Genomic DNA, 14,021 nt, shown 5'->3' on the forward strand with positions numbered 1-14,021 from the left:
ACACAAAAATACTGTATGGCTTTTTCCATGCTTGAACTTCAAATCTTTAACAAACACAAGCTGTGTAAACTTTGTGGATACCCAATATAAAGAAGGCTACAAAAAGTTTTTTGTGTATAAAAATAAAATACATGTGTATGTCTGATCCGAAATGCAAACTATAGTTAATTCCAAGCGCTCTTGGTTCTAAAGTCTACAGCCTGCTCAGCCTTACACTTCGTGATCCACTCTGCTTTCCATTGCTTTACGCTTGCAGAAGAAATAAAGGCCAAAAATCCCTACAAACAAAAGAGAATCAGTGTAGCATGGACTGCATTAGCAGGATAAAAGGCACAGAAGTATGACAATTTTTCTGACTCCCCGCATAAAGAGGCCATGGAGTTTCATTCCCTAACTTGGATATCAGAACCAATATTTTTGTTACTGAGCTCCACTTCCTTTTCAAACGGGCCCTCAGACACGCACAATACCTGTACAGTTAGTGCATCCCTAGTGAGAAACAAACACCTGAACGCATTCAGCTAGCTCAGACCACGTCACGTGCTATATATACACATCTCCCCCTCTATGTATGCACATCTCTCCTTACACCGGTCTGTTACTAAGACCTTCACGCAGTAATAAGCCTTTTGAGTGGGTCAGTGATTGAGCTCACCTGCCTCCTTCTGCTCTCCCAGCTTGTCGAGGATGTTAAAGGAAATGTCCAGGTATTCTCTCTGAATAGCACTCACAGCAATCTTCCTCTGCTTCCTCTGGCGAGGAACAATCTGAATCTTAAATTCTGACTCCTCAGTCTCCTCTTCTTGTTTCTGCTCCGTGTTTTGTTCAGCGTCAGACTCTGTGTTGGTATCAAGTTTATCACTTTCTGTTTGGTTTTCAGAATCTTCGGGGACTTTAATAAGGACTGTCTTTACATTTGGGCTTGGAATTGTTCCACTAGGTCTGATTTCCTCCACGCTGAGCTCGGAGCTATCATCAAGGGACATTTCTGGAAGGGCAAATGACTTCTGCAGCAGGTCCCTCTTCTGTTTCAGTGTTAGTGGGTTTCCAGAGGACACGTCCGGAAGTTCTTCTGACTTAACTAACTCTGAAGAGACCTTTTGATCTTTGGGAGAAGTGGAAAGGATCTCATCTATTCCTGCTGAAGCATTGTTGCTCGAATCCTTAGAACTAAAGTCTTTGGAGCAATCTTCAATGCTGAACTGGACCAGCGGAGTTGTGCTGAGGCTGAGTGCAGAGACATTGATAGGAGTTGAGGGAGATGAAGCAGCAGTTTTGCCAGAGACCTCATCATTCAGCGGGTTTGTTGTTTCTTCTTCTTCATCACTCTCCACTATTCTAAGGGGAGGAAGTGGTTCAAAGACCAAAGAGTCACTGTCTGAAGTGGAGAGTACTGAATGCTTTTCAGGACCCGATGTTGAGTCAGAGGACAAATCTATCAGATCTAAATCTTCCTTGGGACCACCAGGTTTAACCGGAGAGTCCATTTTCACTTCATAGGTTTCCATGCAGTTTAGCCTAACTTCTGGTATGACAGGTCTTCTCGTTTCCTGGAAACTCTCTGTATGAGGAAGATTTTCTTGTGTTTCTATATTTTCAGCTTTAGTAGACGAATTCTGCCGAGATCGTCCATAATCACTCTGCCTGTGTATGGCATAAGCAGCAGGGACAGGTGGTTTTTCTAACTCACACCGGTCTATGCAGGACTTCCTGCGATGCTCATCTAATGAAAACAACAGGGAGTCTGCATTCCCTATATCAAGAGATTTTTGTTTTAGAGAGCGCAGTTTTTTTTTCTGAATGCTTTCTTCTCTCACACAGCGTAGAATACTGTCTTGTAAGGCCCCCGTCTCTCTATATTCAGCCAGCTCTATTTCACCTGATTAAAACAGAAAGAGCTAATACTACCTCAGTTGGAGACTTCTGGCAGATATCTTCATCTTTATTCTCACCATTCAGCATGACTGGCATTTCAAATACAAACCCAGCGTTAGTCAAAATTGTCTAGACTTTGTTTTAACCTCAGAGCCACATTACACAGATTTTTACAATAAACAACAAAAAACCCCTGCTATTTGGATAATAGTGTTTATCTAAATTCTGTCCAAGTTCTACTCATCCTGGACGGATGTACCCTGAAGACAGACTGTTTAACTTTATGCATTGAAGAGAAGATGGCACAGGCAAGTAATTCCTACAGACACTTTGAATGGCTGCATTAGGCATGAGACATGAAAAAAGAAATGAGCTACGCAGATCATTCTTGAAGGGGTTTCCAAATGATGTGGGCATCATTTAGACATCAGCGTATATCACAGTACACCTACATGTTATTTACTGCAGCAAAGTGGGCTTAAAATGGATGCTTCTAATTCAAGAAGCAAGGGTAGCAAGAGCAGTGAGGATGTGGCAGCATAATCACAAGATTAAACAGGCGTTCAGAGAATTCTTCCCCCAGTTATCCTCGACCCCAGCAGTCTTGCAACTATCCCACCACACAGTCATACCTCCCCATCCCAGGGAGAAGGGAAGTGAGCACAGTCATACTTGCTGGTTCTACCACCACATTGGTATTTTGCTACGTGAACACATTCACTGAGAACATTTTAAAGGGTTATCACTGTTGTTATTACGAGTGACATTTTCACATAAAACCAGAATATTCCTGATCATTATTAACCCCATATTTCAAAATGCTCTGCATATGAATCACCATGCAAAAAAAGCAGTGAGAAAAGTTAAAGTAGATGTCTGATCTAGTCAGAATCATTTCCCTCTCCCCATGCAAAAACCTGAAAAAAAAAAAAAAGGCAGGTGGGTGGTGGTGGAAATATCTAATATCTTTTTTTTTTTTTTTTTTTTTTTTTTTTTTTTTTTTTTTTTTAGGGTATTCATTTCAGAAGCCTAAATTTGAAAACAAAATCCTTCCTATTTTTTGAAACCACCAAATGACCTTTTTTACCAATGGAAAACCATAATATTTGCAGCAGCAAGCACAAATTGGCTTACCCTGGAGTGCTACCTCATCAAAAAAGTCCATTTCTGGGAAAAAACAAATTTGAGTAAAAATCTTCAGCCCAATGGTGGAAGAAAATTGCAACAAATCCTCTTAAACGTTTTTACGTTCAGAAGAGCTTAAAGTTTCAGAAAACAACTACTGATTTTATGTATTTTTATGTTGGAGTGCCTACTTTGAGATTCCTGTAAGAGAACTCATTCAGAGAAACGAGGAGTACGAGCTCTCAAGTCAGACAAAGGGCTTCTATGCAAATTAGGCAGTGCAACAAACTCTATAAAGAAAGGTGGTAGCTTGAAAATAAGAGTAGGAAATTGTATTTCTGCATGAGTTTATACCGACAAAACAATTCATACTTCTCTGAGCATTCATCTCAACTGGTTGATATTTCACCATTTTGCTGCCACCAATTCTTTTCAGTCTTGCAAAGAAAGTTTGAGATTCTTTATTGCAAGGTCCAGTTGGTGTATCATGAATATCAGATTCATCAAAAACACTGTCTTCCTCTGCTGGAGAAAGAAAAAACTTTATTACTCTTAAGAGAGTGCAATTCCTTGAATGAAAAGCTGTCTATGTAACAAAACCTCAGCTAGTTTCAATTAAACTTGAATTGGAAAATGAAGAATCATCTGAAGTTCGCAAGAAAATTTATATCCCAGGTATAACTGCCATTCTTGTTACATCTTGAACTAAGGTCAGAAAGGACAGAGATAAATGAAAATTGGGTTACAATGCAGCAAAAGTATGCTAAAGCTTTTACCATTCTAAGCTGATCCTTTCTATCTTTTTCTGATAATAATACAGATTCTTTAGATGGAAGAAATACAATAGATCTGAACACTGACTTGAGTAAATAACTTCTACGGTGCTCCATAAGAAACAGTAAATTGAAGAAAGTCAAAATTAGTACAAGAACTGCAAGGTCAGTAATATACCAGCCAAATAGAAAAGCGAAAAAGAACAAATGGATAATCTTGACAAGCTGGTAATAGCAATAGCATAAGACCTAAGAGTACAAATTATGAGATTACTGATCTAAGTACTAACATTATGCTCTAATTTGAGACCTGCTGGTTTAAAAGATCAAAATCTATTTATCCATCAAAAAATAACCACATCACCTGTATGAAATGGCCATAAAAAAGAAATAAAAAAAAGGAAAAATCCATATCTATCATGTATAGTGGTTCATCTCCAAGGAAATAAGAAACACTACTGGGACGATAAAGAAAACAAAGCATTCAAGAGAAGAGTTTGTTCTAGTAAGCAAACACGGAGAGGAAATGCATTTGGTGTCTAGGAGTGAAAAGGCAAGTAAGCCAAAGAGCTAGAATGGCCACGACCTGAAGACTTAAACAGGACATTAATATCTTTAGCTTTGAAATTGCTGGAATGTTTTTACTACATGTGAAGCTATGGGAACTCCCACCTAAAAGCACCAGGGATAAGATACCTAACTGATATGATAAATCCAGAAAAATCAAAGTTGATAGTAAGAATTTCTACAGGGACTGGATATAATAAGTTAGGAGATCACTTTTAACATCATGTCCTATATGTCATCATCTTCTGTTTCGCAACAAATGCTTCTTCTCACAAGACATACCATCAGCTCTACAACAGTCTGTACACTTGCCACAATCCCCACAACAAAGTTTGACAGAAAAATTAGGAAAAAGATTCAATGGGGGGGGGGGGGGGGGGGGGAAATCAATCTTTAGCATACATATTCTTGCTGCCCGACAATGAAATCCACATCTGTTGATGATCTAAATACCGCCTTTGACGATGACAGCAGCGCACACACTATCTGACCAGAGACTAAACAAGCATCCTTAGAAAGGATAGGAAAGGCTTCAACTTTCCAAGTCCCTGTGGAATTATATTGGCTGCTGCTTGCAGGTGGAAGAAAACTCTTCTACATCCTCTTTTTTTTCTGCAGCACTTCAGGAGAAGAATCAGCCCTACGATCAGTCTGCATAGAGTAAAATTTGCCCATTTATTGTCCTTTACCTCTGAGCTGACCAAAGCCCTTCACAACAGCTTTGGAAAGCAAGTAAATATTATTATTCTTACTTTGAACATAGAGAAACAATGATGAAGTGAGACATAAGGACACTCAGGGAGTCAATGTTGGACATTAGGTTGGAATATCGAGTTTTCTAAACCTTACTTGGCACTTACTGTGAACTGCAAGCTGGGTACTTGGGCACCTCGCTTTGTCTTAGAAATGTCTCAGAATCAATCCAGGAACTGAATGCATTTCATAAAGGTTTTATTACTACCCTCAGCATTATTAAGTCATTATGTATTAAGTCATTAACTCAGCTCAAAACAAAGACAAATTCAAAGTAAATCCACAGTTACCTGAACACTCAGCCCTCCTCTAGCAATACAGAATGTCCAAGTGAGTGAGAATATGCCATACATCATTTACATCTGCTTTAAAGTTGCTTTAATTTGCTAGAGCTAAGTAATAGGGTGTTCAGGTAAACAAAGTTTTATGTCCTTGTTCTACGGGATATCTTTTCATGAGCAACAAGCAGCAAGAGGAAAACCTACTGACGTGTAAAAGAGTGCTGATTGTATTCTTCTTCAGAAGAGTTTGCTGCACACTAGGAAGACTGTTTGAGAAGGAAGATGTAAATCGCAAATAAACAGCTAAAAGGCAAACTAGCTGAAAGGCAGCTACAAGTTAACATCAAAAGAACCTGTTAAACTTTGATCATAAATACTTATCGTGTAATAAACTTCACAATTGTAAGGAACTACACTCAGTGACACCACATTACTTCACGTGCCAGCCTTACACCAGTTCACACCATCACAGTACCTCTGCTACAGCTAGCAAACACACAGAATCAACAATCAGATGCAGATGCTAAGGGTTGCACCATTCTCTTCTGCCTTTAGACATCCACATCATATACATCTCCATGTAAGCTAGTCAACTTCAGCTCCTTTTATAGAGAAAAGCAAACTATATACTGAATTCATCATTTTTTCTTTTCAACATCAAATATTTGCTACTATGCCATGATATTAAAAAGTATAATCAGAATGTGGTGTCAGGCTGGTTGCACACCTTGTGTGTGGGCACGATCAGTTAATACTGTTATAGAAAAGGCCAAGGACTATCCAGGCATGGTGACCGAATTACTAAGTCTAAGGTAAGTTCCCTCCAAGAGATGTTAGACTGCTGTGCTATGCTTGGCCTACAGAGAAATCGTGAATTTCTTTTACTATAGATGGCTATAGCTGGTCAGATAAGTCACACCTCGGACTGAATTTTGCTTATTGTGTTCTAAAATTCAGACCTATTTACCCACTTCTACAACATCTGCAAGACTTCATTAATTAAAATCAATGACTATCATATAAATGAGAGTGTTAAAAGTACCTTTCTCCTTTTCACTGTATCGGCTTATGTTACTGTTGTCACTATACAAAGGACCAGCAGTTGCATGGGGCTTGCAGCTGTGATACTGAGCGTTGAGAGTATTGACTGTGATGTGGATTAGGTGAAGTACAATCTTGCTGATTTCACAGTCTCTGTAGGGGTACTGTTCAGTGAAAGAGAAAAACTTCAGCTTAAAAATTAACTTTTCTCCTTGGATAAACATTTAGGTCGTAAAATAGAAAAATGACAAGAACATTGTCAGCTGGATGCCCTTTGCCTTCCTTTGATCACACATTTCTAAATACATCCTGAGAAGCAGGACTGTTTTCAGCTTTGTACACAGAATTATTTATAAAAAAATTTAAAATCCCTATTAGTAACATTTAATATATTGTTATCTTGACTTTTATACGACAAAACCAACTATTAATAATAATATGAAAGGTCTCTCATCAGAACTGTTCTCCAAATACTATATTTCAATCAGCACATCATCATTCATTTCAAGTGTCTTCACTTCCTTGTATGCCCTGTAGACCTGCTAGAAATTTGTTAAGCATATCAAAAGTATTCACAGGTCCATTTTAGTGCCTAAACACATTAAATTTTAACAACACCTCCTAAAAACCATCACTCAAGTAAAGAATATAAGTTAAGCTGACCCCCCCCCCATTTAAATTACTAATTTTTTTAAAAAGTAATTTTAAGCTATTCAAAATACTCTTCATTGGAACTTTATACAGCATTTTCCTATTTTCAAATCCATATTTCCCTTTCTCAGGTAACCATGTGAAAGGCAATACAGACAGCAGAAGTAATGTCAGCAGAACAGATGAAAGCCTAACTACTTCAGACACTGAAATTAAATGCAGTGAGTAAGCAAATCAAAGAAAAGTGTTCTTTACGGTTCCTTTCACTTGCAGTACAGTTAGGTGTTCCATGTAATAAATTTCAAATTGAAGTGTAAATTTAATGGGGACACCACCTTTTTAAGACCACTCACCTTATAGAGAATGACAAGCAAAGCCTTTAACCACATCTGCCGAATGTGAGGTTTGAGGGACCAGAGGGAGCAGCGAGGAGGCTGCTGAAAGTAATGCCTTAGCTGAGGACAAGAGCAATATTTCAACACCTGCACCACCAAGGGAAGAAGGTGTTTTCCCAGGTTGATGTTATAATCCATCACCTGAAAAGAATATTAGCACAGGAGTCAGCTCACCAAAATCAAATCCACTGATGTTGAAAAGCAAAATAACTAAATACAGTTGAGGTATTAGTTAAATGAAAAGAAACAGACATTTTTATGGAAGTCTAACTATCAATTAGAAACTTTCTGCCAGCTCACCATGTTCTCATTTTAGATAGACGGGTAAAACAAAACAAAAGGAGATGTGTTCTGAAAGCCTTTCATCCTGCACAGTCTAAATTTTAACATACATTGGCAAGCTAATGAAGTATATTATGCTGGGATAGCCTTGTGCTATAATACAAGTTGATGATGCTTCAAGAGACAAAACCATATTAGGTATATCCCACATTTAACAGACAGGATGCAATCATAGGTTTTGGGAGAGGGGGTTGTGTATTTTGATTATTTGGGATTTTTGTGTTAACACCGCATTGACAGTTTTCATTATTTTCTCATCAGGCTTGCAACATTAGCTGCTAGGGTTTTTTTAAGCCCCATGTTCTGGAATCAGGGCAACAGACAAGAAGCCCACTCTTCACTATAGCAAAGGTAAGAGTGTGTCTGCAAAGTTATGCAGAACGTCTAAGCATGCAAATACTAAAGGGTCCAAGAATAAAGCTAATGAAAAATACTATCTTGCTCTAAATAAAATGCTCATCAATTTTAAATGGTGGTGTTGCTGTAGACAGGTTGCTGCTATCACTGCTAGTCGTAAGCCTTGCCTCCATTGTGACCTCATCTGAAGACCACCATGCTGTTTGGCACCTATCCTCGAGGTTTGGATCCTGATGGTTAGGTGCAGTGTGACCATATATTCCCACTACCCTGACACAACTGTGTTTTCGATTGAAACTGCATTGCTGGTTTTCATTATCTCCTCATCAGTCTTGCAACATTAAATAAAAATAGTTAAAGACATATGTCCTGGAATCAGCAGCGAAACTGAACCACAACAAGGATCCACAAGGCCCTTGTCTCTGACGCTAACCTATACTGGTTGACATCCAGGAACGTATAACAGCAGGCCAAGGAAACTCCAGCACAGCCCCCAAGATCTAACAAGACCCTCCAGTTTCAGTGAACTTAGTGCGCTTTATCAGGAGCCCCGTACATTTAAACAGACACAAACATCAGTTTCATCCACTTCATCCATTTCCTCCAGGTCTGTATTTCTTTTTGTTTGTTTGTTTTGTTTTTATTAGAACAAGGGGATGAGCCTTATTTACAAACACAGAACTCATGTCTCAAGTTCCCTCCTGAACAAGCTGACTAGAAGTTTTTCCTTGTAAAATTCTCTAGTTGGGTGTGCAGCTGTCTCAAATTTTTGTGCTGCATGCATAGAGCTAAACAGACGAATCCAATGTCTACCCATGTAGGGTTAGCCTGGCAACAGATGATATATAGTCACCAAATATGGTCCTACCCTGCAACGCTGTGTCCCCTCAGGGTGCAATACTGCGATATAGCACGGTTAGGAAAAACTCATCCGTACAAGGAAGACGGAGCCCTGCCTTAACATGGCACATACTGTAATGCAGACATGTCTTCAGCTGAGCAGACCCATTTTTTATGTTGTCACAGGAAGATCTGGAATAAGTGATGTTGCAAATGCCGAGCAGAGCTCAGCCTGGGATGCTGAGCAGAGCCGGGCACTGCTGGCCCCCCCGCTCCCGCAGGCTTGTACAACATTGCCACCATGCGGGGCAATACCGCACCGACTGCAAACACCAAAACTTGGCCACTTCTGCTGCTAGGGAGAGAAAAAGGCATTTTATGCTTTCAAGAATTCCACATACACAGATTTTATGATGAAAAATACTGAGACATTTGATCTTATTTTTTTTCTTGAACTGACCATTCCAATCAAGCTTGGAATTAAAAAAAAAAAATCAACAAAACAGCAACTCAGCACAATCCCAACCTTTGTGGAACTGATTGGAGAAAGCAAGTATTTATGACCACGTGGGGGGAAAGTGTAATTGAAATAGATCTCTTGGAGCTCCACAGTGAGTTTTCACTCTGTAAATGCATCTTGGGATTACAAATAGCGTTTCTCTTGCAGCAAAGGCAATTCCCAACACAAAGCAGCCCTACAGCTAAGAAAAAAATATCTCCCCCCAAAAAATCTAAATTAAAATTCTGATATCTGCTACATGGAGAAAAATCTTGGCCTACTGAAGTTCTCAAACTTCATTTGATGTCGGGGGAACCAGGATCCAACTACAAAGCTTTTCTAACAGAAATGGTGGATTCAGCTATTATGAGACATCTTAAAAGTCAAAGAGGAAAGGCAGGGGCTGATATTTAGAGCTGCAGTTAAGTAGTACTTCTGAAAATCAAGTCAATTACAATCACTGAAGTTTGGAAATCCAAACTTGGAAAACATGTAGAAAAAGTGTGGAAGTTACTGCCCTGTGATCTAAACTGTCACTTGCAGCCTCTCAGGCCTGAATCTCATTTTAGATGCCTCAGCTTAAAACCGTACAAACGAAAGATGATTAACAATATGGAGCAATGGTGCTCCAAGGCAATGGATCAGGATGCATTTAGAGCTACCCAGTTTAGATTAACACCTTCTATTTTGCCTGCTGAAACATGGATACTTGACTTCTCCATGACTGTGAAAGTTTACCCAAGTATCTACATTCCAACTGACTTCGAAAAATCACTGACTTCAATGTATGAACCAGAAAATCCTGATAAAAACTGCAGACACAGAAGAGGCCAGGATAGCTTTGAGCAACGTTTGAAGGTTACAGCAAGCATTTTAAGAGCTGGAGCAGGGGGAGATCTGAAATCACAGCCCTCTCTCTCTCCCCTAAGGTAATCCTTTATGAGAAACTGTGATAAGGAAAAAGTGTGGCAGTGATGATAATGTTTCATTGCAAATAAGAAGAATGTTCTGCAAGTCTGAAATGTTTTTTAGCCTAGCATCACCAACTGCTCTATCAGTAAGAATTAATTGAGCCTTAGAAGAGCCTTGAGATAGGAAATTACCGTCCTTCTTACAAGATGGAGAAAGAAAGCACTAGGCAAGGATGTGCTCAGTCGTTTATCACAGCAATATAGGCAGAAGTTTATCATGGCGGCACCACTCCCTAAGAAAGGGAGAATAGAAAGTCCTGGTGCATTCTAGGGAGGAGAATGAGTCTCCTGAAAAGTGAAGAATGTCGAAGAGTTTACAGACCATTCATGCAGGGAAACAAGCAAGAGCATCTCGGTCCCAGGTCTTCCTGAATGGGAAAGGAAGAAATGTCATGTGAGGAAAGTAAGGCATTCAAAGACTAGCTAAAGAAGGTGAAGAGGTTTGGAGAAGTCTCTAATTTCTCATACAGTGGTAGTATTTGTGTGCCGTCACACACACACAAAATCGTTACCTCTATGCCAATGATGCAGCAAGTTTACAGTACTTGTAGGAAGCTATAAATTAGCATACTTCTATTTATTTACTTTTTTAACTGCAAAGCAAAAATCTACAGAAAGTACTTGATTTGGCTACACAGAAGCTTCTGAGAGTAAAGAACAAGCAGCCATCCTTGTTCGCAAATTCTTTCACCAACTGAAGAAGTGTTAGGAAGTTTTCAGTAGAATTGCCACATTCAACCACTATTTCGGTACAAAGAAGGCTGTGCTACCACCATTTCAACAACAGGCAATGAGAAATAACTGCAAAAAGTAGTAAGTGCCTTCACCTACTTGTGCTATTCCAGCAATAAAGGCATTAAAACAGGTCGAAACACGCATTTTTTGTGGTGCAATCATGAAGCATCCTTCCTGCTGATCATAACCAAGCAGGACGTACAGATGGCGCTTGACTGTGTTGAAAGCTTTAGCGCTGCTGATGTCCGACTCAGCGCTGCTCTCATCCTTTGCCATGAACTTCATTAGCACAGTAATCAGCTGGTGGACAGTCTGGTGATCAATCCCAGCATCCTCTGGCAGCAGGTCTTTTATTGTATTATCGTTCTCTGGGGAGGGTTGTCCTATTAGCACAAGAGAGATATTGGTATCAGACACTGGATAAGACTGTAAACAGGGTACAGAATACACCACAATATTTTTCCATTGCTCCATTTCTGCCCAAATGCACGGGGTGAATTCGCAGGAGATAGGCATGCATTTCTGAGGGCACTGTTCCTCTGTTGCCTCAGGCTCAACAGCACATCAACACCTATTGTGTATACTGAACTCCATTTCTCAGCTTTCCCAGGTTTAACTGAGCTGCTTATCTTCCCATCCCAGTGCATTTCTGCCAAATTGGAGAGGTGATATTCCTTCACATCTATGCACTAAAGGAGAATCAAATCCCACCCCCACCAAATTCTCATCTGGCATAGTTTTCAATCTTTCCTCAGCAAGAGTGGATATTAGTCTTTGCCAGTGAAGGATGTGCAAAACGGCAAAAGGTAGGAGATGGAGAAAATTCTACCAAATAATGCTAAAACAAAGAATGAAGACTTCCCCTTTTTGCATTGAGTCCGTATTCCCCCTCAAGCAACTTGGGCCAAAATGTAGGCACTATAATTTATTAGTGTTTTGGACGCTATGTATACTTCAATGACTTTTGCCAGAGAAGAAGCCTGAGACTTGGTTTTATAAACACGGAATGGAAATAATACTACTTTGCTTGGGAACATGATCATGTGAAAGGCGAGAGGCTACTTACAAAGCACAAGGAAGCCTGGGTGCTGGCTGTTACTATCCCCGCAGAACAGACACACCGCAAATAACATTGCCAACTGGGCAAGTATTTTCATCTTTGTACTTGAATATTTTTTTCAAATACAGTATTTGCAGTTACTTTTAAGTCCGTTTATCATTACCAGAACTCTCTAGTAATTGCCTTTGGAGATACCCTCTTCCATTTCACGCTATTTGTAAGGCACTTTTTTAGTGCTTAGCAGATCCTAAAGATCTACGTTATCTAACACTAGGAACTGCATTCATGATAAGCAGCAGCTATTTCACACATCAGTATATCAGATTCTTTTTATTAAATCATTCCAAATAAATGCATGGCTAAAGCACAGTAAAGTATATTATTTCGACATGCTCCATTTTAAAACAGGAATTTAAATTAATTGCTTCTCTATAAATAAAATGCATTATATATGGATTATATGCAAAATAAATAAAAATTATTTCCACTGGGACAATCAAAGGGAACAGAAAATATTATTTTGACAGCATCAAAACAGGGCAATACTGGAAAATTTTTTATTACACCATTAATTTTAGTTTGTTCATTAAACACTAACTGTTTACACTTACAATTAATTGTTACTAAAATGTATTCTGATGTATTTTCTGATCCATGGTTAAAAATCTGTCTAACAGCGACTAACGGAGATAAAGCAAGCTGGTATGAAGCAGAATTATAAAACGATCTACTTGGTTTCATTTCAAGGTTAAATCCTTTCAACTATTGTAAATAGTCTTTACTTTTGCAAGAACAGTTTAAGTTGATGTTTGCAGGACAGACCCTACAAGCAAGATTAACTCAAAGTATAATCTTAAAATTGCTCTTGCATGGCTGTGTTAGGGTTACTAGCCAGCAATTAATATCCACTTAATCTGTTAGTTACTTACATCTCTTAGTGTTTCTGTAAATTCATAGCTATATATTTATCGCAAATACTAAAAGTTATTTTAATATTCTAATTTACCCATAGTCTCAATGTAATATGCTAATCTGACAAGGGATTCCTTTGCTGGTACAACTGCATCTGTCTTAGGTTCTTCACCAGCAAAACTGCAGCATCTATAATTTTTGAAATCATTTTAAATATTTTATGTTTTATTGGTGGGCGAGCAAAGGCTTTTGTTTGACTGGCCATTTTGCTGAGCATGGGAGAAGGCTGCTATTTTTATGAGAGCTGAAAAAATGAAAACTAGGGGGAGGATTTTCAGAATCATTTCCATTAAGAATAACTTTCCTTTACTGGTCTTGTTTTGGTAAAAAGAAATCGTGAACTTCGTATTATATAATATTTTTCACGCCAAACAGTTTTGCCTGCTATTTTTGACTTACAGAAACCTTTGCTCAGAATGAAAATTCTCTATCCAAACTTTTGCTGGACCAAGGTTTGCAGATGCAAAAAGAAAACAATAAATTCTTAAATAATTAGAATGAGAAATACAGCAAGTTCCATTTTCAGAGGCACATTAAAAATGTATATAGAAAATAAGTTTAGATTTGTGGACAACAACTGAGAAATAATCTTTCCACATATTATACCCACATTAAATCTTTCCATGAAATAAAACACGATTTTCATAAAGATATTAGACTGTTTTCTTCAGCCCTAATAATTTTTAGCTCTATTACATGTTGTGAGATTTTCCATAAAACAAAGGAGATAAGATGGAATGAGTCAAAGGATCATGGGGCTCTAAATAAATCCTGGTTCTCCAAA

At 38.6% G+C, this 14,021-nt stretch overlaps 1 protein-coding gene across 3 annotated transcripts in view; it reads right to left on the bottom strand.

Annotated features, from left to right (window-relative positions):
• UNC79 (unc-79 homolog, NALCN channel complex subunit) overlaps window positions 1–14,021 on the bottom strand; it is a gene marked incomplete at both ends in the record, with an annotated part of 113,553 nt that overhangs the window by 51,307 nt on the left and 48,225 nt on the right. For 2 of the 3 annotated variants that reach the window (XM_082484735.1, XM_082484734.1), the window contains 5 exons: window positions 656–1,879; window positions 3,373–3,522; window positions 6,417–6,579; window positions 7,420–7,602; window positions 11,302–11,588. In XM_082484735.1, coding sequence (XP_082340861.1) covers window positions 656–1,879; window positions 3,373–3,522; window positions 6,417–6,579; window positions 7,420–7,602; window positions 11,302–11,588 — 2,007 coding nt within the window. The remainder of the gene's footprint in view (window positions 1–655; window positions 1,880–3,372; window positions 3,523–6,416; window positions 6,580–7,419; window positions 7,603–11,301; window positions 11,589–14,021) is intronic. The other variant, XM_082484736.1, reaches the window with a different exon arrangement.

Source organism: Vanellus vanellus (assembly GCF_965231255.1).
Source record: "Vanellus vanellus genome assembly, chromosome: 6".
NCBI classification, from domain to species: Eukaryota; Metazoa; Chordata; class Aves; order Charadriiformes; family Charadriidae; genus Vanellus; species Vanellus vanellus.